Source organism: Drosophila melanogaster, chromosome 2R (assembly GCF_000001215.4).
Source record: "Drosophila melanogaster chromosome 2R".
NCBI lineage: Eukaryota > Metazoa > Arthropoda > Insecta > Diptera > Drosophilidae > Drosophila > Drosophila melanogaster.
Genome location: NT_033778.4, coordinates 19,268,507 through 19,292,454, shown reverse-complemented (window position 1 = coordinate 19,292,454; position 23,948 = coordinate 19,268,507). Strand labels below are relative to the sequence as shown.

The window sequence follows — 23,948 nt, the reverse complement described above, 5'->3', positions numbered from 1 at the left end:
TTTTTTTTTTTTAATCTACAAAAGTATTAATTTAACAATCAAAGTCTATTAAATATTTTTGAATAGTCAAATATTAATGTGTATTAAGTTTTTGTTTAAAAATATATATGTTATTCTTTTTTCTTTTCATTTAAGCTACAAATAATTCAAAGAATTATTTCTCAAGCTAGCGTTAGGCGCCAAGACCGTTTGTTTTCTTTAATTTATGGTATTTTTTGAAATACCACTGACTTATGTAGTGTTGCGTGGCGAAGTGGTGTTTCAGTGTTGTGAAGCGCCGTAAGTCCGTTTGATTTCCGATTCGGCATTCGAAATTGTTTTCCCTTAATTTTCGTGTCGAATACAAGATTTCTGGAAATGAAGACTGTGCCGAAAAAGAAGGAAACGGCCCTGCGCTTGCGGGAGTCGCGCCGTGAGGAGCAGAAACCAGAGACGACAAACCTGCCGCCGGACGACGACGCAGAGTCGGATTTGCCCATTCGGGGCCGTCCCTCGAAGAAGCTGCTCATCCAGCAGCAACAGCAGCGTCAGTACCAGGTAAAGCTAGATCCGAAAGTCAAGACGGTCACGTCGGGCTCTAGCGAGAAGCCTTCGACATCCTCGAGTGCAGCCGCAGCCGGCGCCGGAGGACGCATCAAGGCCAGGAGAGTGCTCTACAAGAAGAGCGTTGGAGCAGCGGCAGTCGCCCAGAAGGCGCCCGGCGAGACCTACGTAATGCGCCTGTTTGAGCGAAGTTTGGACCTGTCCAAATACCAGGATAAGACTCCTTTGTACCCCATATGCCGCGCATGGATGGCAAATCAACCCAAGAATCCAGCTGTGGGTGCATTTCAAACAGATGCTTCACTCACGGCCACCAAACGTGAGGACAACGGCGAAGAAATCCTGTCCCAAATTAAAAGCGGCGAGATAAAGGTGATCAACCAGCTCCCGCAGGCCAAGTCCACGGATCTGCCCATAATTCCGCCTCGTCTGGAGTTCAGCCAGGAGGACAAGAAGCGGGAAAAGGCTCTCCAAGGTGCCAGTACCTCCGATCTTCTGTCCTCCAATATGAACCGCTGGAAGAAAGTGCGCGGACACTGGATAAAGCATATCAAGAAGTATGAAAAGGAGCGATATGAAGTTATTGACAAGATTATGAGCTTGGTCTGCAAAAACTGAAGCGTATCTAGGTGATTTTGGAAGTGGTATAGAAAATGAAAAATAATTTGGATTAATTGTGCACAAAGAATTAAAAAAAATCCTGTTTCCAAATCGAATATATATGCAAATAAGATGCTTGTACACTTTATATACTTATATAAAATAAAATCAAATTTGTCAAGTAGACCACTTCAAGTCTATCAAGAGAATGATAAAGCGTTTTTATATTTGCATATTTTCCTGATTAAAAAATAATATGAAATGCATTTGTATTGCAGCACGGAAAGGCAACCGCAGCTGATTTGATTGGATTATCCCAAGATTTTTGATAAGAAAGACATTTGTCATTGACTTGAATAAATGTTTATTTGTATTGGTAGAAGATGCGTTCCCTTTGCGGTTAAATTAGTTCTAGTTTAGAGCTGTGTATGAAGTTATCATTATTATTTTGGGTTGGCAAATGCTGCTGGATTGTTCTGGTTCCGATTATGATGTTCTTCGGCTCGTCGCCGGTGCGCCGGTCCGCAACCCCCTGCGATTTGGTTTGGGGTATACACATTGGGCATCCTGTGCGCCTATTCGACCTTGAGCAGCTCGACGTCGAAGGTGAGGGTGGAGTTGGGCGGAATGACGCCGGGGTGGCCACGGCTACCGTAGGCATAGTCCGGCGAGCAAATCAGCTTGGCGCGCTGGCCGACGCTCAACTGGGCAACTCCCTCATCCCAGCCACGGATGACCTCGCCCTTGCCGATGGTGAACTTGAATGGCTTGTTGCGGTCGCGCGACGAATCGAACTGCGTGGAATTCAAGGCGGATCATTAGCTGGGGATGGCGAGGATCGGGATTCGTACTCACCTTGGTGCCATCGTCCAGGGTGCCGGTGTAGTGGACCGTGACCTTTTGGCCATTCTTGGGATAGGTGCTGCCTGCGGGCGGGGAATGCAAAAATGGATGTGTGTGAGCGGGACGACCATATTGTCGCAGGTATTTCCGAATTGTGCATTGCGAAAATGCACTAAATAGGTTAGAAAGGCCGGTAGTTTACGGCATTTCTTGCGGATTCTAACCCAATCATTGGATACTCACCATCACCAGGAGCAATTGGAACTACTTGTACGCCCATTTCGATTAGTTTTTTTCTGGCAAATTACCGAGCGGAAAATAAGCACGTTGATTTCAGTTCGTCGCGTCGCCGAATGACAGCTAGCGGTGGGCGATGGTCGGTGAGCGGAAACTATCGCACACATCAATTTGATTAATTATCAAAACCAATTGCTTTCCGAGTTATCGATAAGGACGTTTTTGTATTTTGGCGCGTCCGTTTGAATTGTTTACTATGAACCGAAAGAATAAAGCAGTGCAAGATCTTGCCTCTTATCTTAAAGTCCGAGACACATTGGTCATTGGTCAACTTGTATAGGTCCCCCAAAAGTGTGCTAAGTATTAAATAAACATAACTATAGTTATATAATTTATTTAAATTCCTCGACTCAGTTATTTGTTATCAACTGTCACAGTTTGATTGCCATCACTCGCAGCTTTGTGTGTGGGGCTGCCGGTGTGAAGATCACTCGTCCTTCATCGTCCTTATAGTCGGCGTAGTCGATGGAATAGATGCACTCCATGCCCAAGGCCCCCTTCTGGCGAGCGGAGTAGAAGCTAGTGCAGAAGGCCATCATAAGGGGGAAACCATTCGATCGGCCCAGCTCCATCAGGGTGGCGGCCAGGCGGGAGCCCAGGCCCTTGCCCCTCTTCCACGAGGCCACGCTGGTCACGTGGGAGTAGAGCGCCTTCGGGATGTCGTAGCGCTCAAACAGATTGACTTCGCGCTTGGCCTTCATTAGTAAATGATACATTCGACCCCAAGCGTTATCCTCCACATTCTCGAGCTTCAAATTCAATGTTCCTGCATTCACATTATCGGGATAACTGGCACATGCCAGAACTAGACCCACAATCCGGCCACCATCGTTTTCATCCAGTGCCAAAAGGCTGGTGCCCTCGGCGATTATCGACTGGTTGAAGGCGTCGTTGATCTCCTCGTTCTGCTGGTGAACGGGTTCGCCGCTGGACTGGCACAGAGGCTCCGATGTGTAGTACTCAGCCTCCATATAGGCTTTTACCTGTGCATAATCCTCTGGGCGCATGATGCGTATCGTGACGCCATCTATTGTCGTGGGAGTCATCGCGATCCGGAGCTAATTCGTTCTATATGCTTTTCTTAAGACAGAAGAGGACGCCGATGTGTACATGGCTTTTATACTTCGGCGCTTATCACTGATAATGGCTTATCATATTTATAGATTGTTTCTGTTTGGCGAAGAGAAAGTTGTTTCCAACGGCTTTTGGTTTTATTTTTAATGAAGTGCCAGACTGACTTATCCTTTTAGTAATAAACATTTTTCGAATATGGTTTTCTGACCCAAAATCTTTGAGGATAAATACATCGAGTGGAAAGTGATTACTTAATATCAGATTTTGTAATTATTGCAAGGTCATGTGTCGATAAATACATAATCAACACAATATCTGAACAATAAAGTAGACCGTTCTACATTTTATTACTTTATTTGATCCATATGGACTTGCGTTTCCAGCTCGACGACCTTTATCAATTGCCAAGGCCAAAGTAATAATTAATTAATAAATTATTTTAATTTTTACATTTTTGAGGCCAAGACCCGAATGTGGGTATGGGGCGCTGGTGGATTATATATCGGCCGACCCAACTCGTCCTTGTAGTCAGCATAGGCCACCGAATGGATGCACTCACATCCCGCTTTCATCGCCGACCGGGAGGAGTAGTGATTGGTTCCGCTGGTGATGAACAGAGTGTGTCCCCGCAGGCGACCCAATTTAAAGAGACATTTGGAAAGTATGACCAAGATACCTCTTTGCCTCATTGAGGGGTGAACGGAGATGACCAGCAGACTCAGGTAGGAGGAGACTCCGAAGCGTTCGAAAATGTTGGCTTCGCGCTCCACTTTGGCTATAAATTTCCTGCTGCGACCCAAAGCATTTGGCTCCATTTCCTCGGCTTCCTTGTGCTGCTTGGCCATTTCGATGGGATCCATCGTCTCCGCCACGGCAATGCCAACCAGTAGTCCCCCGTTGTTATCGTCCAGTGCCACTATGGATAGTCCCTGCCTGATCACCGCCAGGTATTGCCTATCCACTTCCTCCTCATGCTGCAGGTGAATGGGCTCCTCGAGACCCATTCCCATGGGCTCGTCGTAGTGAAAGTAGTCCGTCATGAAGGTTTTCACTCTTGGATAGTCGTCCTCCTTCATAACTCGTACGGTTATGCCATCATTTTGACTAAGAATCATGTTGGACTGAGCAGCGATGTTTGGTTTCCCGGCTTGGTATACTATGGTTCATTCTACATGACTGCAGGAGCCTTTTAAAGAAACCGAACTGAGTTATCTACAAATACAAGTTCAAGAACTTCCATTGTTTGCTATATTCAAGGTGGTGCTCAAATAAGATAATACGTTGCATTTCCAAAAAAATGAACATGTTGGTATTAATCTTTTAATCTACCGATAGGTCTAATCTACAATAAGATACAGTTTCTTTAAGAGGAAGAGGAAAAAATTAAAGCAAGAGGTAATCACAATTCTTCTGCATCAGCAAAATGCAGTATTCATGAAGAATCTTACGTGCTTTCGGATTCGATTCGTGCCTGTCCGGATGACAGGATGGCGCGTTCTTCTGATCCATTGTCCATCCAGAAAATCTCCTCGTCTGTCCAATTCCGCATAATTTCAGATGGAGCGAGCACGTTTGCTTCTGCAAATGGCCAGATGTTGTTAACTATTGGCAGCAGCGATACTGTGTTTCCCTGTCCAGAACTCGATACGTTTGGATATATTTGAGAAATTTTCAAACATCTTCATAATAACCTGTCAAACAAAAGAGAATATCAGCATAACTGGCACGTGGTTTTAATAATGCCTAAAATTGGTTTGCCAATTTGATAATGATAACATTTTTCGAGCATAACTTTTCTTATTTTATTAGCATTCGCATTCAATTAACATATAAATTAACATATTAAATACAGAATTGCTTTAAAGGTTATTCCATTATCATACATCAGTAAGAAATCTATAGTAAAATGTAAATTTTTTTTATTTCCAGTGTAGGTCATTTGCATATGTGTAGTATGTTGATAGATTCGAAACTCACGTGAATACAGAATCAAATTACTTGGTCAATGAATATTATTATGAACTGTTTTTTGTTAGCTTTTACCATATTTGTTAACAGGCTGATATATTTTTTAGAGTGCAAATAAAGTAGTTACTTAACGAAACATTTTTATTATTATAAATTATATATTATTATAAACTGTTATCAAAATCATCGCTGTTACAAAATAAGAATTATAATATTGCTTGCATATTATAATTCGATATATCTATTTCTCTCAGTGCAAATTTATGCGAACAAAATATAGTTTTATAATGCGTGCCTCCATTGACTTCGTCACATATAAAAAGAGACGATTCTCCGGTGACTCCCAGTATCAAAAATAAAGCTATGAAGAAGTTATTTGCGGGACTCGCATGCATCCTTTTGGTGGCATTACTACTTTGGTAGGTAAAAAAAAAACGGATTACAGTGAATTGCTTCTGATATATTCTGATGATTTGTGACAGGAGTTATAAATACTTTTCCGGACAAAAAACCACAACACCGCTCCTGCCGATGGTTATCAACACCTGGCCCTTTGCGGAAGCCAAAAAGGAGGCGTGGCGACTGCTCAATGTGAAAAAGGGCGGACTTGGACAGACGAGAAGCGCCGTTGTGGGCGGTATATCCATGTGCGAAAAGCTGCAGTGCGCCAAGACTGTTGGCTACGGCGGCAATCCCGACGAGCGCGGAGATACATCCCTGGATGCCTTGCTTATGGATGGAGGCACCATGGAGGTGGGTGCTGTGGGCGATCTGCGACGGATCAGAAGTGCCATCAAGGTGGCGCAACATGTCTTGGAACACACGCTTCACACCCTGCTAGTTGGCGATGGGGCCGATGAGTTCGCCAATGCCATGGGATTGCAGTACGAATCACTAAACTCTGAGGACAACATAGAGTCATTGAAAAATTGGACGAGGCACAACTGCCAGCCAAACTTTTGGCGAAATGTCCACCCGGATCCGAGGACCTCCTGCGGTCCCTACCAGCCCTTGGTCACATGGGATCCGAATGCCAAGCAATCGGATCGGATCGAAATTGGTCCCGATAACCACGACACCATCACCATGGCCGCCATCGATGAGGAGGGTCACATCCATGTGGGCACCTCCACCAACGGACTACGCTACACGCTGCCCGGACGTGTTGGCGACGCCTCGATTCCCGGCTCCGCTGCCTATGCGGATAACGAAGTGGGCGCCGCTGTTACCACTGGAGATGGAGACATCCTTATGCGCTTCCTGCCCTCTCTCCTGGCGGTGGAGGCCATGCGGGCGGGCAAAACACCGGCGGAGGCAGTCGAGTTGGTCATCCAGCGAATCCAGAAGCACGTAAAGTATTTCGAAGTCGCCGTTATCGTTGCAAACCGGCTTGGAACGTACGCAGTCAGGTGCCATGGTACTGGCATGGCCAGGGATAATGGAAAGTTTGCCTATATGGTCAGTAGTCCGGGACAACCGGTGCGCACGGAATCGGTTGAGTGCTCAGCGAATCCTGAGAAATCTCCTTCCGAAGACGATAGACAAGTTATTTGGTAATGTTTACTAATTTTGTTAGACTATAAATCTTATAATTGTTATGCACTTAGCCATTTTAAAATGTATCTGAAACCAGGAGTAGAAGAATTACGATTAGCTCCTGCATAAAAGAAAATGTGCCTCAGATTAGACCTATCGGTAGATTAAAAGGCTGAATAAAAGCATGTTCATTTTTTGCAAATGGCACGCAAACATTATCTATCATATCATATCTGAATATAGAAAATAATAAAAGTTATTATGCTTGTATTTGTTGATAACTCAGTTCGGTTTCTTTAAAAGGCTCCTGCAGTCATGTAGAATGAACCATAGTTTATCAAGCCGGGAAACCAAACATCGCTGCTCAGTCCAACATGATTCTTAGTCAAAATGATGGCATAACCGTACGAGTTATGAAGGAGGACGACTATCCAAGAGTGAAAACCTTCATGACGGACTACTTTCACTACGACGAGCCCATGGGAATGGGTCTCGAGGAGCCCATTCACCTGCAGCATGAGGAGGAAGTGGATAGGCAATACCTGGCGGTGATCAGGCAGGGACTATCCATAGTGGCACTCGACGATAACAACGGGGGACTACTGGTTGGCATTGCCGTGGCGGAGACGATGGATCCCATCGAAATGGCCAAGCAGCACAAGGAAGCCGAGGAAATGGAGCCAAATGCTTTGGGTCGCAGCAGGAAATTTATAGCCAAAGTGGAGCGCGAAGCCAACATTTTCGAACGCTTCGGAGTCTCCTCCTACCTGAGTCTGCTGGTCATCTCCGTTCACCCCTCAATGAGGCAAAGAGGTATCTTGGTCATACTTTCCAAATGTCTCTTTAAATTGGGTCGCCTGCGGGGACTCCGTCTGTTCATCGGCAGTGGCACCAATCACTACTCCTCCCGATCGGCGATGAAAGCGGGATGTGAGTGCATCCATTCGGTGGCCTATGCTGACTACAAGGACGAACAGGGCCGACCGATATATAATCCACCAGCGCCCCATACCCACATTCGGGTCTTGGCCTCAAAACTTTAATAAATTAGTACGAATTCGCAAAACTAAGTAACAAATAGGGGTGTTTTCTTATATCGCAAGAACCTTTGGACTTGACAATTGATAGAGACCGCCCAGGTGAAAATTCATGTCCAGATGGAGCTAATAAAGTAATAAAATTTAAGGGCTCTACTTTATTGTGCACAGATTGTGTTGATTATGAATTTATCAAGTACGAAGTAAGCACTTTTCACTGCTATGTAAACCACTTGATGATTGCAAACGGCATAAGCCTCTTGTGGGCTCACAATTGTACTTTTTCTTTAAAGTCGTCAAATTTATGTTTCTCGTTTCGAAAGTGCGTTGTATTTTATTTCTGTAGTGTATTGTTTTGTGGTACATATAGAAATTTTGTTTGATTTGTGTTTCCCTTAAATGATATGCTCACTAATGTGATCAATTTTAGAAAGTACATATGTATTATATTCGCTAAGTTATATGTATTAAATAAAGCAATTAGAAAATGTCGAATCCAAAATTGAATTATCTTAATTTAAAACTAACTGAAATAACCGGTTGGTGCTGCCAGACCTTTAAAGTGTCCGGTGGTATATTTTCTCAATGACAACAACGGTCACACTGCATTCTGCTCTTCAAAAAATATTTACTAGATAAAACACTTGGAATTCGGCGGATTTGAGTGTAGTTTTTCGACTCACGCATCTAATGCGGCACAGTAATGACATAAGGATCAAGTGCAATATATTGAGTGTGCCATTTGTTATCCAGTAGCGCCCCTATTACAGCAGGATGCAGGATGCCACGGCTCCGGATCCGGAACCCAGCAGCACCAACGGCAATTGCTCCGTTGAACATGACAATCGGCAGGATCAGGATGAGAACCACGTAGGCGCCGAGCGGGAAGCGGAGGCCAACGATGCCAACTGCACCGTTTGTGGTGCCGCCAAGGCATCGGCGCTTTTGGATCTGCGCTCCAACCATGTAATGCAACGTCGCCTAAGTCGCGACTGGAAGATTCATGTGGGTACTCAAGACATCATCCAATTCCGACATCCATGCCAACTCTTTGAATTCGAATTCTTTAATTATCAGGCAGATGTAATCCGATCCACATTGAAGGCCATTTGCGTGGAGTGCGTGTGCAAGCTGAACATGCACTCGGAGGTCACTCGATCCCTGATGCAGCGCATGCAACGGCTGCAGCGTTCCGGTGGTGAAACCACCAAGGTGACAACCACCACGACATCGCCCAGCCAGCACAGTCCACCCATTGCTGATGCAGAGGTGTCGACCACCTTGATTGAGAGTCAGGAGGAGGTGGCCCACAGCGGGCAGAGCGTTCGCTCGCGTTCTTCCTGCTCCGTGCTGGAAGTATACCTCGCTCAACAACCATATTCTCCATCGGCCAAGGAAACGGAAGAGAAGCATGCGGAGGGCTGGAAATGGCGAACACGGCTGGAGTGTCACGAATGTGGTCGGGCCTATTTTCGACGGGATTACTACGCCCAGCACTTGAGGCGCTGCTCCAAAACGCGCAGGAAGCAGCCACGTCCATCGCGCGTCAAATGCCGGGTACTAAATGAGGCGAGCTATGATGAAGAGGCGCCATCCAGAGCCATCCGATCATCGCGCATATACTACTGCCGGCATTGCGACGCAGAGTTTGAGACCTTAATCAGTAAGCGACAGCATGAGCGAATGAAGCATCAGCAGCGATATCCGTGTGATTTGTGCGAAGCCCAGTTGGACACGAAGTACGAGTGGGAAATGCATCACACCATCTGCCAGGCCAAGCAGGAGGTTAGTATGCATGTATCCCCCAAAAATGATATACTTATATGTTCCGTTTTTTCTGTACAGGCCTTAGCAATTGTGGAGCAGCAGGAAGCTGGCCAAACCGTTATGACTTCCCGGGTGCCAAGGGCATGCTCGATGCGCTCTCGCTCACGGGCATGCTCCGAAGCCTGGGATAGGTACGACATGGATGAGGAGGAAGAGGACGAAGAAGATGAAGAGATAGAAAGCGGTGGGGAGGAACTAGAAGAGGGCGAGGAGGATGCCATGTACGCGCGACGTATGAACTTTACTGGCGACTGGATTGTTAACCACAGCCGCAGCAATAGCAACAGCGCTGGTAATCTCTCCCTTTTGTACGGAGACTACGGAATGGTGGAAACGCACATGACCACCGACAAGGAGTATGGTAAATATCCTTTGAAATATGTTATCGTTCTGTATCAAAAAGTCTTGCTATCCGTTTTCAGATCTTTACCTACTGGACCTGCTCAAGACGCAGGTGCGACTGAAATCATTCACTTGTTTCACGCCTGACTGTGGCTACCAGACGGACACCCTAGTGGCTCTAATGAAGCACGACTACATGGAGCACTGGAAGATGAGCTGGTTTTACTGTCATAAGTGCGGCGATGTGTTCACCAGCAAGTAAGTGGGGCAGCGATCTTTTTAAAGAAAGTAGTTTATTGGTTTATTTGTGTTCCTTGCAGGGTCTTTTTAGACTACCATATGCATCTCCAGAACCGCGGCCTCTACATCTGCCATAAGTGCCGCGAAGAGTTTGAGTTGCAGCACCAGTTAGATCGGCATTTCCAGCTGCACAGGAAAGGGATCAATTACCACTGCAATTTCTGCCGATTGGAGTTTCTTAGCGAGGCTAAGCTGCTGGCCCATTGCAAAAAGCTGGGGCACAGTCCCAACGACGAGCCCCTCATCAGCATTGATCGTTCGCTCTCGATTGTCAACTGCCATGTGCCACGGTCATCGGACTATTCTCGAATAGTCAAGTCGTACGAAGAACGTGAGTTCTATATTCCGCGAATACCGATGCCCTCCACGCAGCCCATGCACTTGCCTCAACATAAACCCTTTCGTTTCGCTATCGGAATATGTGATTTCGAGGAGCGAAATCCGAACTGCGTTGGATGTCACTGATTACGAACTTGTTGTGAGCTCCATTCTTCGTCTGCAATATATTCGAATAGGTCATGCTACACGTTACTAGTAGAGTGTAAAGTGCTAATATGCACACTCTTTGGTCGAGCAACGAGGAACTCGACTATTGCGTTCTCTTTGTATAATCAACTCTAGTAAATTTAGATATGCATATTTTTTATAATAAATATTGTGCCGTTGTCAGATAAAAGAGCATTAGTTATTTGATTCTTCAGTCAGTTTATTTCGCGTTCCTTCGCTGATCTTTACATGATGAAAGTCGGGTGTCTAGGGATAATTTAAATTGCAGTACAATTCGGAATACTTAAAACTAGATTTATAATTCGCATGTGTATGTGTGGACTATGATGCTATGTACAGAGTTACTCGTATAACAATTTAACATTATCGACCGTACGACTATATAAGTTGCATAAGTGTAGGTGTTTATAATTAAAGAGCCTATTGCATTGCCCCCAGCGCATGTTTTCATGTGTGTTGTTTTTTGTTTTGTTTTGTTTTGTCTTATAAATAGTTTAGTTTTAGTGCTTACGTTTAGTTGATGGCCTTAGAACTAATCAATTTGCGGGAAACTTACAGATTTTCAACTAAGGATCTCGATTCGTATTTAAGTTTAGTTTATAATTTTATTTTATTTTATTTTAATGCGTGTGCTCTTGCTCGTGGTACGTTTGAGTCGGTGTCAGTCTTATAAATTCAACCCAGGACGATTTAAATATCTCGCTAACAGGATAACATGAGGCTAACAAAGATACGCTATTTGAGGTAGTTCTGTTCAAGTGGGATCTTCTGGTTTCTCTTCGATTCGAAAATCATAAAAGTAAGGCCACGTACATGCATGGTCGTTATAAATAATCTAGTGCTAATAATTTTTAAAACAAATCACTGGCATTTAACAAAGTTGTACAAGGTGTAGCTAACCCGCTAACCCATTCTGATGGGAGCCTCTACTGCTCTGTCCTTAGATAGCTCCTCCACCGCCTCCCGATTCCGCCTTCAGTCTTATGTAAGTGGGTTTACATATGCACACATATCTTAGTTTTGTCAGTTGGCCGGCATCTGGGATGGTGGAGTAACACTGTTTTAAGGCCTACAACTAGCTGGTTTCCAAAGATGGCCTACGAGTGCCTAGCCTAAGGGTACCTATCTGTATTCTATGCTGTCCTATCCTACTATCTATATCCTAACATTTCTGTTTTTTTTAGGCACAAAGTGATGCTGACAACAATTTAGTTTAGTGTGTGGGTTTGATTTTCGATGGGTGCCAGGTGCTGGTGCGGATGATTCCCACAACGACTGGGATGAGGTTTCTTCGTTTAAAGCTTCACCAACGCTGGTCGGCGCCTGAGTCGCCGATGGTAAGTAAGGAAAGTAACACAAGGATGGATCTAATTGGGTTTGAATAATAGGAGTTGCTATCTAAGCCTGGCCTACTCCAAGGAGTCTAGGCTGTCCGTGGCATACTGCCAGGCCATGGTGAGCGTTAATCAGTCGGCCCGGGCCTGAGCGTCCTCGCCTTCCATCAGCTCCCTCTTCAGACCAATGGGAACGAACTGCGGCGAGGATGGGTAGTCCACGTGATCCTTGCCATTGGCGGACGCACTGCTGGCGTGCATAATCACGCCGGCACCAGCCTCGGTTGGCTGGGGCGAGTAGGGCGATGGTGGCCGCTCCTTTCTAGCCAGCGAGAGATCCTCCACGTGCTCTTGCTCATGATCCTCCTCATCGTCCGCATCTTCACGTTCGTCCTGGTCGCGTTCCCTCTTGATAATATTTTGCTCGTGCTTCTCCATCTCCAAGTCCATGGCCTCCTGCTCGTGCGGGTAGTGACGACCTTGCGGACTTGGCGACCGCATGCCATGGCCATTGGAGCGCTGGTCCATCTCCGCTGGACTGCTGGAAAGGCGATTGGCAGCGGCATGGGCCGCTGCGGCCAGAGCCATGGCATGGAGAGCCTCTCGGCCGGCCATGTCACCACCACGGTTCTCCAGAGCCTGCTGAAGGAAAGCGTGATCCAGAAGGGCCGCAGCTGAGGGTGGAATGGTGGGCGGCATGCCGTGATGGGCGGGCACATGGTCCACCTTCTGATCACGCTTCACCTCCGAGTGATGGCCATGTCCATGACCGTAGTTGTGTGCAGCAGCGGCTGCCGCAGCGGAATAGGAGAAACCTTGTGAGGACTCAGCTCCCGGCGGGCTGCGCTTGGGTGTGCGGTGTGTGCCACGTCCTGTGGTGATGTTCAGCTTACGGACTTTGTCGTAGAGAGTGCGACTGGGCAGGCCGTACTTCCTGCTCGCCTGCAGGGCACTCATTCCCTCCCTCACCGCTTGGATGGCGCACATCATATCCGCTCTGGTATACTGCTTGTATCGCTTCCATTCCGGCTTCTTGCCGCCAGACTGACCGGTCTCCTCTTCAAAGGAACGATCTGTGTAGGGCGAAAGTGGTTCCTTGTCGCCGCCGTAGTCGGAGCCATTGAAGCTGTGGTTGCGCTCGCCTCCACTTACTCCCAATCCGGCAGGAAGCTGGGTGTTCTGGTGGGGATGAGTGGGCGTCTTCTCTCCATTGGCATTCATTGGTCCGGGTTGCGAGGAGTCAGCGGGATTAGCTTGGGCCAGAACGTTTCTCAGGATGGGTGTGTCGCGGTTTCCACTCAGAAGCATGCTTGAAATGGCCGACAGCTTCTTGCGCTTGAGAGGATTCATATCGGCGGCTGATTCGTAGACAGAGTTCAACATGGCGGCGGCGGCGGAGGGTGTCAGTGGCCACTGTCCACCGGCTTCTCCCGCTCCCGAGGCCGCCGAGTGGGGTGTGGCCTGGGTGGGGGTCAGTGGAGCCTCACCGGCCGGAATCTGACTAGCCGACATCGGCTGCTGCTGAGGATAATGGCTGTAGCCCGGCTGATAGCCAAACTGCGGCGGCGGTGGTGGCGAGCAGCTGCTCGAGATGGCGGCACTGGGCGAGATGTGCGTGGATGTGGAGATCACGGATGAGGAGTGGTTGGATGCTGATCCGTTCTGGGGCTTGGCTCCGCCAGCTCCCGAACTGGAGGTGGGCGTGACGCTGGCATGATTGAACTTCATCAAGTTGTCGTACAGACCCTTGACCTGAAGCTCCTTGGCTGTGCGCAGAATCTCCGGCTCCTGGCTCTTGGTCACCGTCGTCTCGCCCGTGTACATGTACTGCAGCAAAGCGGCAATCTCGAAGCCCTTCACTCCCGGCAGTATGATGCTGCAGTGGTCCTGCGGCACATCCTTCAGGATGTGCTGGAAATACGGTGAATTGGCCGCCAGAACCACGCGATGGGCCTGGAACTGTTCATCGTCCACCACCAGGCTGCAGTCCACATAGCTGCCCACCTCGTGCAGGGCGTGTAGAATCTGTACCAGATTGGTCTGGTGGTTGTTCCAGCGGAGGCAGTACGTCTGTCCCACCTCGCCACTGCTGGCTACCGGCGCCGTTGGGCCGCCCATCTCCTGGTCACGCTCCGTTTCGCGATCCCTGTCCTGCTTGGCCTCCCGCGGAATGTGGTGGTGGCTCACCCTTGAATGGTGGCTGTGGTGGTGCTGGTTCGCTGGCTGGTCGGGCTCCTCGTCCGGAGCGGGATCGCTGCTATTGCTGCTGTTGTTGTACACACCGTTCAGACTGGTGAAGGCGGCGCTCAGCAGCGTCGGCGAGTAGAAGGATAGATGCTTCCTGACCTTGAGCGCCAGTTTAAGGCCTACGGATCACCTGGTTGCCTGGTTAACGGAAACGAAAGAGAACAAGCGGAGAAAATGCCAATTAGTACGAGTTCTAGAGCCTCGGCCAAGCGATTAGATTTTGGCAAATGTCAGAGGGTTGGTGTGGAACATTTCAAATTTCGCATGGGTTGCTAAAATCAACAGGAAGCACACACAGAACTTCGTACACACACAAACAACAGATTTGCCCAAAGTGGGCAAATGGAAGTCAGGTGTGCGAAACTGGGGATGGTCGCTCCTCCAGTGCCACCATTTCTCTTTTTTTTTTTTTGGCGGAAAATCTTGCTTGTAAAATTTATGCCCTTCGCCACCCCCCGAAGTTTTATGCGCCGTAAAAAAGTGAAAGTGAAATGGGGAAGTTGGCGGTGGGTGGCAGTGGTGGTGTCGAGGAAAAACGTGTAGGAAAAATGGGGGAAAAAAATATGCAAACATCCCTCGAAAGATGTGTGCGCGTATTTTTCCGGCTGCTTTTCGCGCGTTTTACTTTTACGCATACATATACATATTCAAATCTATATGTATAATGTCAGGCTTTCTTTTTTTTTTACCGCCACCGCTGCCTGGAATCGGGCAATGGAAATGGGAAGGCAAGGAAAATAAGGGAAAATGTGGCTGAAAAACTTGCAATAATTTTCATTCATTTCGTGTACAAAAAAGGAAGGGGAGCGGGGGCGAAAGGCAGGCCATATGCCTATGCCCTTGTCCTTGGCATGACTTCAAATTCGGTACTCGGGTTGTGGTCGAGTTTCAGATTCAAGTGGACGCCATATGCTGGCATCCTGGCGTCATGTGTTGGCCATTCGTCAAGGAGTTCGCATTCCAAATTGCGGCCATGTGGCGTGTGTGAATCTCCAGTTACCAACAGGTAGAGTGGCGCAGGATCCCCCCATAAACGATAATGGCAATCAGACAACAAGAGGAAAATGTCAAAGGGGCGAGGCACCGTAAAAAATAAACCAGAAGGTACATATATGGCAAAAAAAAAATGAGGATAGAAATGCGGACAATCAAACAAAGGCGGCAAACAAACGATCGCATTATTGTCTGCGGAAAATGCGCAAGAGATCATCAATTGTTGTTGTCTAGCCATTGTCTAGCCGACAGGATAATGGGCAACCTGCGGAGATCCCAATCCCATTCCCATTCCAGTTCCCACTCCCGTTTTGCGCAACATCGAGCAGGTAAGCGATTTTGCAGCAAGAAGCAAGCGCATTAGATGCGGTTATAATAATGCCATAAAGGCGACGCCTCAACGCCTCGAAGATCGCGCATTGCGTATACGCCACGATCGCCAAATGATCGAAAGCTCGCGCCGGAAAGCGGAAAGCTTTGGCCAACTTTTGCTAACAGAGCTCGCCAACAGCGGCCACCATTTTGTGAGAAAAACGTTTAATTAAAATTATCACAAACGTCATTGAGGCGAATGCACTTGGGAACCGGTTTCGCTGGGCTTAGGGTTTCCAGTTTCTATTTTTTTATTTTTTTTGACACGTATTGGGCTTGAAAATTGCGAAATTACACCAAAAATAATTCGGAAATTTAAAGGTCTGCGAAGAGCACAGTGCTACTAAGTTATAAATTTGGACTTTTAATAACGGCAAATAAAAAGAAACCATCTTAGGGTTACTGCCTAAACGAAAACACATTTTCAGTTATATTCTGAGTTCGCGTTTAAATTAGGTAAAATAAATTATTTATAACCTTACCACGAAATAATGAAAATGCCGCAGGTGGGGCACAATATCGATGGTGCTAAGTGGCCAATTTAGTTGCTGGTACACTTTAAAGGGTATTTCGCATTCAGTTGTCCACTGTTGTTCCCTTGATTTGTTTAAATGTTGTAGCTTTCGGAGTTTTTCGATGTTAAAAATGTTTTCACATTCTCAGAACAGAGTTTTTTTTTAGTTGGTATTTTTCCTGGTTGTTCGCTCTTCTGCTCCACACACACACACAATTGCACAAAACACGAGATGTTGCCAAAAATATTAGATATTTTCCAAGAAACTGCGACACGTTTAGCGTTTATACTTGAGTTTTCCGCTCGCCTTGTGATTTTGATGTTTTTGAGAAAATTTTGAGAGTTTTGCGTGCACGTTGTTGCAGATTCGAGCGCTCAAACTTGAATAAAACTGCCACGGTTTTCGTGTGCAGCAAGTCATTGAAGACCAAATTTCCCGAGCGCTGCCAGAGCGGGATGGAGCGATGCACAGAGGGTGAGAGCGAGAGAGCGGCGAGAAAACTGTTCGAATGCGAAGGGGAAACAGGAAAACTGTGCTACGAATCCACCCTCGCGCCCTCTCTTTCGCGCAGTTGCAGTTTTGTGCGTGAGCGAGATTGCGATTGCGACTGCTTGTGTGCGTGTGCGTGCGTGCATGTGTGTGCGAGCTGCATATATGGTTGCTGCCATTGGATGCAGTGCGTGCGAGGGAGAGGGGCATAGCTGTGTCCCAGTCTTTTGCCTTTTTGGCGACTGCATTTTTTACGTTTCTTTTTTTTTTCTTTCTTTGGTTAATACTCGAATTTAGGCAGGTTGCGTGAAAAACTGGTCTCGGATCTTTCGTTGTTCGATCTTTACTATTTTATTCGACACCCTTTCTCCTCGTTTCGCTTCTCCGCGGCATTCGTCGCCATTTTGAACTGCCTGTTTTGATACTTTGTCGCCTTGTCTTTTCGTATATTTTCAATTTTTCTCGCTTTACTCTCTTTCAACGTTTTTTTCTGCCACAACTTCTTAGTTATGCAAATTTGAATTTAAGTGTAGAGATAAAGTAACGACCTTCGGCAATCAATGCACAATTGAATGCAGTTTTGGCCTGCAACGCGATTAATTTGCATATGTCTCGACCTTCGACCCCTCGGACGATAACCCTTCGATTTCTTGATTTTTTATGCAAATTGCAAATTAACGGTCGCTAGGGGATGCGTTTTGAAAGGGTAACATATAACATACTGCCAATTTGGGATTTCGTTATTATCATGCAAATTATGCGAGGCACCTGTAAAATGTCTTAGGGTATCTCGTTTTTTATTTTTCTAAAATAGCATTCTTTGGGGTTGAGGTTTTCAAGGAGACCTTAGGTAATGGACTTTCTAAAGAACAAAAGCTCTGCAGCCCTTTTTAACATTATAAAACTTGCGATAACAGTGAGTTCAAATGAGAATCGAATACAAAATACTGCATTGTAAAAAAATTAATTACAAAATTAAGTTTTTTTTTTTAATTTTTCATAAAAATCAAGTTCACAAAAAGAACATTTCCCTATTTGCAATAGTCATCTGTACCAGCTGTACCCCACACATTTCTGGCCACAGCTCAACTTACATTTTTTAATTGTTGATCATTAGGTTTTTCATCGTCGTTTCCTCTGTGTATCAAGCGCCTCCTCGTCCCGCCCACCTTCACTTTGGGTTGCCAAACCCATTAATCATGTTTGGAAATTAAGGTCAACCGCATTTCACGGGGCCATTTTCCGTCCACCCGTGTTTTCGAATGCATTCTTTGTTTTTTTTTTTGTTTTTTTTTTTTTGGCAGCTCCGCGAGATCGGCCAACACTATCTTCACCCGAGAGTCCGAAAAACTAGTTCGCAAGTGCATTCACCTCCCCCCGCCCCCGCGGAATTCGGCTCAAAGCTGATAGTGCAAGAAATGTGTGTGTAAGTACGGGCATAAAAAAGCGGAAAAGTTGCCGCAACTCGGACTCCATAATCTGGACTCGAGCATTTATGGACAAGAGCCCCGGGGCTTTACTCTTTTTAACTACAATGCTTCCATATATGAGCCCCGACCCCTTTCCACACTTGTAATCTTATCATCATTACCCCCAGCGCCTGTCAATGTCCCAGTGAAAGTGTAAAATATGAATTCCAAGAGGCTGTAATATGCCGGACTAACGAAATATTGCATCTTTATAAGAAAAATATAAGTGAAAAATAAAGAAAATAAAATAGTAGCTATACTAAATGGCAAAAATCAACAATATAATAAACCTACACTTTGAAATCGTTTAGTTTTGCAGGTTCTTAAATTATTACGTAAAAGAGTTGTTTTTGATTTTAATGACCTTAAGTTACATTTTGATGATTTATTTATTTGTTAGCTTAATTAATAAATTAAAAACCTATAAAGATGCTTAGTTAGTTCGAGGAAACTCCACGAAACTCAACATGTGTCGATCACAGAGAATTTCCTTAAATGGATTATCCTCTGGTCAGTGTTGACTTTGCTGACTTTTTGACTAACTGCTGAGAATGTGGCTAATACCGGAGATAAAGACGTTTTCCCAGCTCAAAGCCAATACCGCTTATTATGGGGGATTAGCAGGGAGAAATCCGCACATAATCCAACCGCAAGACATTCGCTCAATGAAGCGAAGGACTCTTAATGAACTGCTAGTATCCTTGTATCCTGTTGACTACCTGCTCGTTGGACATGTGTGGATCCTAGCAAAAAAGAAAGGCCCTGACATGATTTAACAATCAAGTAATTCTTTGTTCATCGAGCAGCACTAATTTGCAGTCATCTGCTCAAAATGGCATTGTTCTAAAGTGCTTCTTATCACCTCTGAGTTTGCACTCTCAGCATAAATATGAATTTGAATCTGAATTTGCATTTCGTATTTGTGTTTGCAAACTGCACGACAAATGTTTTTCCATCTACGCATTTTCGCGATTAGTATTATCAGCTCTTTGTTTGGCTGGTCAGCATATGGCAATAAAAACCAGTGGATTCGAAACCTTTGACCTGCTCGAAGATTTTTATGGCGTTAGCGAAAGGGTTTCGTCTGAGATTTATGGGTTTATGGCTTTTCGCAAAAATGTGCCAAAATAGTTCGAAGGAAATGTGGACCAGCGTTTTACGATGCCTAACCCTTTGCTTCTTGGTCATTACCATTGAGCGACTATCGTGAAAAATATTTGCATGCGAAAAAAGGAAGAAGCGGATTTTCCAGGAAAAGCCTTGCTTTGGGTTTCAATCAATGTCTGGACTTGATAGCAGCATTTGTCATGCAAAGTAAAAAATGAATGCGAAAAAAAGAACACACACGCACAAACGCATCGAGGTTGCGTTTTTCCGGCTTTTCCCAGGCCAACCCTTTACCTTTAGCCCTCGTATCTTTTGCTTTTACCTGGGCATCTTTCGAACGAGATGCTTAGATTCTTGAGACTTTTTCAGTTGCTGAAGTGTCGCCTCTTAGAGCATCTTTGAAGTAGCAGCGGCACGTGAAAATTCTCTCCAACACAAATGGCAATTAGCGTGGCTCAAAGAAAAAAACAGGAGCCGCCGCCTACGATGGACAATGGGCAGCCTGCAGAGTTTGGTTCAGCGACAGGATCGGCAGGACCTGCCATAAAGATCGCCGCTCGCACTCGTGTGCTAATGGAGGCGAAAATTTTGAGATATCTCTCCCCTTTCCACCCAGTGTTTACACAAAACTCACGCGGCGGAAGGGCAAAAATACGAATACTATCTAGAAGATACACACTACACTCAGAGAAAAGTAGGGTTTTTAAAATATATCTTCGGAAAGTTGTATTTTTAATCGTAAGTTTATGTTTCAGCTTCCAGAAAAAGAGTTATTTCAAAATTTACATTTTTTCGAGTGTACTTTCCTGTGTGTGGGTAGAGCAACAGTCGAAAAACAAACAAAAACTGCAGCCCGGGGAAATTAATAAAAAAAAATGCAACAAGAAGACCACGAAAAAATTCAACGGAGAGAGGGAAAATTAGACAAATACGAAGCAGCGGAGAAACGAAAACGCTGGAAATTTATCGCGCGCGTCATTCGCTGCAACTAAGGAAAGTGGCACGTAGACCGCGACTTCGTAGAGCGATGGTGGTGTTGGTGGGTCCGCTGGCGGGGTTATGGTCGGGGGGAGGGTGGGGGGCGGACTACGAATGGGTCATTGCACTTTTGCAACGCACTCACAGATACGAGAGCATAGCATACAACACACAGATACAGATACATTTACAGGGCCGACAGATAGCAAAGCAAAAGGCAACATTTAAACGAGAATTGTGTAAAAAAGGCACGAAAAATTAGGCGAAAGCAAACAGAAAGAAGGCGAAACAGGAAAAGAGGGGAAGAGCGGCACAGGGGGAGCTGGGTGAAGAGCGGGAGAAGGCAAACAAGATACAGATACATCTGTGCATGTGTGCAAAGTGTGTGGGGGAAGTGGCGATGGGGGGCTACCAGTGCAACTGCAACTTTGCATGGGTCGGCCATTTTGTGATCGTTTTCGCTGGCGCAGATACAAAGATATAATCTTTACAGTGAGAGAAAAGTTTATTGACAAACCTTTTAGTGTAATTTACGAATTACATATATATTATATATATTAAATACCCCATAATTCTCTAAGAATATATGTTTTCTTTAGTTTTGCTTGTGAGAAAAGTCAAAATTGAGTTGTTGACACATAAAAACAGTGCGTAAATTAAATTTTTTCTGTGTGCTAAAGACTTTATTTCTATGGGGCGTATGGCGTCAGATATAAAACTGATGTTTGCAATGATCGTTTGTATGTAACTCAAATCGCGTTTCCCGGGCGACAGTCCCTTCACGTACATATGTACATATTTATTTATATGTATATGTAGATATGACAAAGTCGTTGCAGATCCGGCCGTAGATATGCATATGCATAGATATAGATACAAAAGTACATATGCTCTCCATGAAGCGCGCAGATACGAATGCGTTGGCTATAAATAGCGAGCCATGCCATTTGTGCCGCCAGCGCCACTCGAGTGTGGCGGTTGCAGTTGCAGTTTGCCGCTCAATGAACATGTGGAAATTCGGGAAATGGAAAGCCGACGACCACGCCCCCGTTAAGTACAGGCTAGCATTTTTCGAGCGGCGCATGGGGTGCATTTTCCACGATGTTTTCACCAAAAACACGCTCGCACACAAACGCACGCACAAATGCGTTATTTTATTTTTAGCAATTTGAGGGAAATTTCAAGTCGAGCGTTGTGAATTTTTGTTCGAATTTATACGGCCATGGTCACATGGCAAGGGAAGGTGGGGGCGAAACCGCCCTCCATAGAATACGTCTGTGTTGTACTTACCTTGTTTTTCCGCTGTTGTTTTATTCACTCCATGTACATATAGTATCTGCAAGATCCAGCGACGTTTTTCGGGGTTTGTTGAGTGCGTAGAACACGTTTTACAAATGTATCTGCTGGCTGATCAGAACGCCGATTCTAACCATAATTCGATTCACATTTTCGCACATAGTCTGGCCACGTTTTCACTGGTCCTAAGTCAGCCAACATTTTAACCGGCATTATTGTGTGTTTGCTTCGATTTTCACTATATTTCACTGCAGTTTTCTTTGGTTTTTTTTTTGGCTTGGATCGAAGTGAACTCTTTGCCTTCGAATGGCAAAATGACGCAAAGTTACTAAACAACGAAAAAAATAGTATGAAAAAAGGGCAATACAACTGATTCTCGGAAGTGTTTCAGTATTCACAAGCATTCGGATGGGCACATATAACCGTGTATCTGTGTATCTGTTAGTTCGTGTATCTCGAAGGGCGGGGCAGGGTTGGCAGCGGCGATTTACATGTGTCGCTCTGCTGTAAGTTCTGGACAGACCGCCAAACTTCTGCGGCGGTACGAGCACTGACCTTGAGTTCAGGCGTTTACCAAAGGGACTGCGAGTGGAACTGGGCTTCTCGGTTTCTCTGTTTCTGAGTGGGGACTGTATAGCCGACTGAATCTGTTTTTTAATTCTTTCGCCGATTCTCGACTGCAGAGAGAGAGCTCCGCAAAAATGGCGTGTGTGTAGAAAAAAAGCTTCGACTGTACATAATATACTAGTACATAATGCCACTGACTCACAAATTGAGCAAAAAAGCAAAGTTCCCAAACTAGCGAAAAAAAAATAAATATAAATTTGGGCCTCTGGAGGGGGGAAAGCTCTTTCGTCGAGCATAGAATTATCATCGGCCCTTGGGCCCACGTAAGAATTTTGCAAATATATCAACACAGTCATGAGTCGAAAACAACAATCGACAAATAAAAAAATAACCCGCCAGTTGGCCGCTTGTTTATCTGTGAAGCGCTTTTCAGGGTCACTCTTGATTATTACACAATTTTTGTTTACAGCAAAATGCGGCGCAAATTTTTGTAATCTATATTGGTATGTGTGTGTGTGTGCGTGCGTGTATGGTTTTGGTTCTCGAGTTGAGTTTGTTGTTTACCACGAAAACAAATTCGGTGGGCCAGGGTCAAAAAGCGGCTACGTGAAAATGCGGAAGGACGGATCGCTCAATGACAATTACAGTGAAAAGCCTTGCTAACCAATGAGCGCAGAATTGTTGTTCTATTTAAAGTGTAGAACCATTTAGTAAATGCAAAAAAAAAGATATTATGAAGTCAGAATCTTAAAAATGAGCTATCTATCTATCTATTTCTATCTCTCAGATAGATAAGTGGTGGAAGTATCTGATGGATTTAAAGGTAAAGGAAGCCCTTTAAATATTTTACCCCAGACGTGAAAGCAACAAGTTGCGTCAACAGAACCACAGCCCAAACCCAAATCCCACTCACATAGATACGTTTACACACACACTTTGGTGCGAAAGCACGCCAGAATTGAGTAACAATAACAACATTCCCGCCGTCCCTAAACTTGAACTTGAATTTCGCAGCGAAAACAAAAATTCAAGAGCAAAATGCCGGCAAAAAACAACAAAAAGCGTAAAAAAACAACGCAAAAACTAGTTGCAAACAATAACAATTTCGCGTAAACAGTCAGATGCTCTCGCTCCCTCGCTCTTTGGAACCGATGGTGACCGAAGTGGAGCCGAGGGTCTTCGGTTGCCGCTCGGCAAATTGTGCAAGCTTTCGATTCGCTTTTGCGACTCGCGAATTCCCCCGAAATTCGCAAGCCGACCAATCAGAGAGCATTTTTGCACACAACAAAAAGAGCAAAACGAAAGCTTTTCGCCAAGTGTGTGTGCGCTGCTTTGTCGCAAGTATAGGTGAGCGGGCTTTTGCTTATTTTTGGCACATCGCGTATCGCCATTTTTGCGCAAAAAGTCAAAAGCTGTCTTGACGTCGTGTTTTGTCGCTTTGAGGTGATTTAAAGAATCGCCAGACACGTGGTTCTTAGTTGGGGAATAGAACACGAATGCGCGGAGCTTACTGGGCGAAAGAATCTAACCGGGAGAATTCACCAGCCACGCAGAAGAGCTTTCTGGAAAGATCGGGAGCTATAAGACTTGTTGTGGTCTTGGTAATGACGTTTAAGATCTGGAAACATTACATATAGCATTTAGTTTTTCGATAACTTCTTAAAACTTACCTTTATTTAAAGAGTGGTTATACGATTTCGTATAAAG

General features: G+C 45.3%; 8 protein-coding genes across 10 annotated transcripts; 4 read left to right on the top strand and 4 right to left on the bottom strand.

Annotated features, from left to right (window-relative positions):
• The first annotated feature begins 258 nt into the window (after nt 1-258).
• mip40 (Myb-interacting protein 40) lies at nt 259-1,350 on the top strand. The gene has a single exon (NM_137563.4). The coding sequence runs from the start codon at nt 358-360 to the stop codon at nt 1,159-1,161; it is 804 nt and encodes a 267-aa protein (NP_611407.1). The 5' UTR covers nt 259-357; the 3' UTR covers nt 1,162-1,350.
• A 142-nt stretch (nt 1,351-1,492) lies between these two features.
• Nucleotides 1,493-2,346, bottom strand: Fkbp12 (FK506-binding protein 12kD). Its single transcript, NM_079068.5, has 3 exons — nt 2,230-2,346; nt 1,999-2,069; nt 1,493-1,937 (listed from the first exon to the last, which is right to left on the bottom strand). The coding sequence occupies exons 1-3, from the start codon at nt 2,264-2,266 to the stop codon at nt 1,719-1,721; spliced, it is 327 nt and encodes a 108-aa protein (NP_523792.2). The 5' UTR covers nt 2,267-2,346; the 3' UTR covers nt 1,493-1,718.
• A 256-nt stretch (nt 2,347-2,602) lies between these two features.
• AANATL4 (Arylalkylamine N-acetyltransferase-like 4) lies at nt 2,603-3,346 on the bottom strand. Its single transcript, NM_137562.2, has one exon. It carries the CDS (start codon nt 3,327-3,329, stop codon nt 2,655-2,657), a length of 675 nt encoding a protein of 224 aa, NP_611406.1. The 5' UTR covers nt 3,330-3,346; the 3' UTR covers nt 2,603-2,654.
• A 113-nt stretch (nt 3,347-3,459) lies between these two features.
• AANATL6 (Arylalkylamine N-acetyltransferase-like 6) lies at nt 3,460-4,472 on the bottom strand (the record flags this gene model as incomplete). Its single annotated transcript, NM_137561.2, has 1 exon — nt 3,460-4,472. One exon carries the CDS (start codon nt 4,470-4,472, stop codon nt 3,804-3,806), a length of 669 nt encoding a protein of 222 aa, NP_611405.2. The 3' UTR covers nt 3,460-3,803.
• Nucleotides 4,473-5,724: 1,252 nt separating this feature from the next.
• Nucleotides 5,725-7,060, top strand: CG10474 (uncharacterized protein). Its single transcript, NM_137560.2, has 2 exons — nt 5,725-5,744; nt 5,808-7,060. Exon 2 carries the CDS (start codon nt 5,857-5,859, stop codon nt 6,880-6,882), a length of 1,026 nt encoding a protein of 341 aa, NP_611404.1. The 5' UTR covers nt 5,725-5,744; nt 5,808-5,856; the 3' UTR covers nt 6,883-7,060.
• Nucleotides 7,061-7,235: 175 nt separating this feature from the next.
• Nucleotides 7,236-7,904, top strand: AANATL5 (Arylalkylamine N-acetyltransferase-like 5; the record flags this gene model as incomplete). The annotated part of the gene is made up of 1 exon (NM_137559.1): nt 7,236-7,904. One exon carries the CDS (start codon nt 7,236-7,238, stop codon nt 7,902-7,904), a length of 669 nt encoding a protein of 222 aa, NP_611403.1.
• Nucleotides 7,905-8,493: 589 nt separating this feature from the next.
• CG11906 (uncharacterized protein) lies at nt 8,494-11,037 on the top strand. Its single transcript, NM_137558.3, has 5 exons — nt 8,494-8,903; nt 8,976-9,683; nt 9,744-10,086; nt 10,148-10,325; nt 10,388-11,037. The coding sequence occupies exons 1-5, from the start codon at nt 8,673-8,675 to the stop codon at nt 10,830-10,832; spliced, it is 1,905 nt and encodes a 634-aa protein (NP_611402.2). The 5' UTR covers nt 8,494-8,672; the 3' UTR covers nt 10,833-11,037.
• Nucleotides 11,038-11,058: 21 nt separating this feature from the next.
• rib (ribbon) lies at nt 11,059-22,377 on the bottom strand. 3 transcript variants are annotated; one of them, NM_080534.4, is made up of 2 exons: nt 16,303-16,723; nt 11,059-14,593 (listed from the first exon to the last, which is right to left on the bottom strand). In NM_080534.4, the coding sequence occupies exon 2, from the start codon at nt 14,324-14,326 to the stop codon at nt 12,341-12,343; it is 1,986 nt and encodes a 661-aa protein (NP_536795.1). In that variant the 5' UTR covers nt 14,327-14,593; nt 16,303-16,723; the 3' UTR covers nt 11,059-12,340. The 3 variants fall into 2 exon arrangements, with proteins under 3 accessions (NP_001261084.1, NP_536795.1, NP_001261085.1); NM_001274155.1 differs by lacking the exon at nt 16,303-16,723 and adding an exon at nt 21,669-22,377.
• Nucleotides 22,378-23,948: the final 1,571 nt, after the last annotated feature.

Coding starts and splice junctions, on each gene's coding strand:
- AANATL4 (NM_137562.2), bottom strand. CDS start 3,329: ATGACTCCCACGACAATAGATGGCGTCACGATACGCATCATGCGCCCA.
- mip40 (NM_137563.4), top strand. CDS start 358: ATGAAGACTGTGCCGAAAAAGAAGGAAACGGCCCTGCGCTTGCGGGAG.
- CG11906 (NM_137558.3), top strand. CDS start 8,673: ATGCAGGATGCCACGGCTCCGGATCCGGAACCCAGCAGCACCAACGGC. Junction 9,684..9,743: donor TCTGCCAGGCCAAGCAGGAG/GTTAGTATGCAT, acceptor TTTTCTGTACAG/GCCTTAGCAATTGTGGAGCA. Junction 10,326..10,387: donor GGCGATGTGTTCACCAGCAA/GTAAGTGGGGCA, acceptor TGTTCCTTGCAG/GGTCTTTTTAGACTACCATA.
- Fkbp12 (NM_079068.5), bottom strand. CDS start 2,266: ATGGGCGTACAAGTAGTTCCAATTGCTCCTGGTGATG. Junction 2,070..2,229: donor TCCAATTGCTCCTGGTGATG/GTGAGTATCCAA, acceptor CCCCGCCCGCAG/GCAGCACCTATCCCAAGAAT. Junction 1,938..1,998: donor CCCTGGACGATGGCACCAAG/GTGAGTACGAAT, acceptor AATTCCACGCAG/TTCGATTCGTCGCGCGACCG.
- rib (NM_001274155.1), bottom strand. CDS start 14,326: ATGGGCGGCCCAACGGCGCCGGTAGCCAGCAGTGGCGAGGTGGGACAG.
- CG10474 (NM_137560.2), top strand. CDS start 5,857: ATGGTTATCAACACCTGGCCCTTTGCGGAAGCCAAAAAGGAGGCGTGG.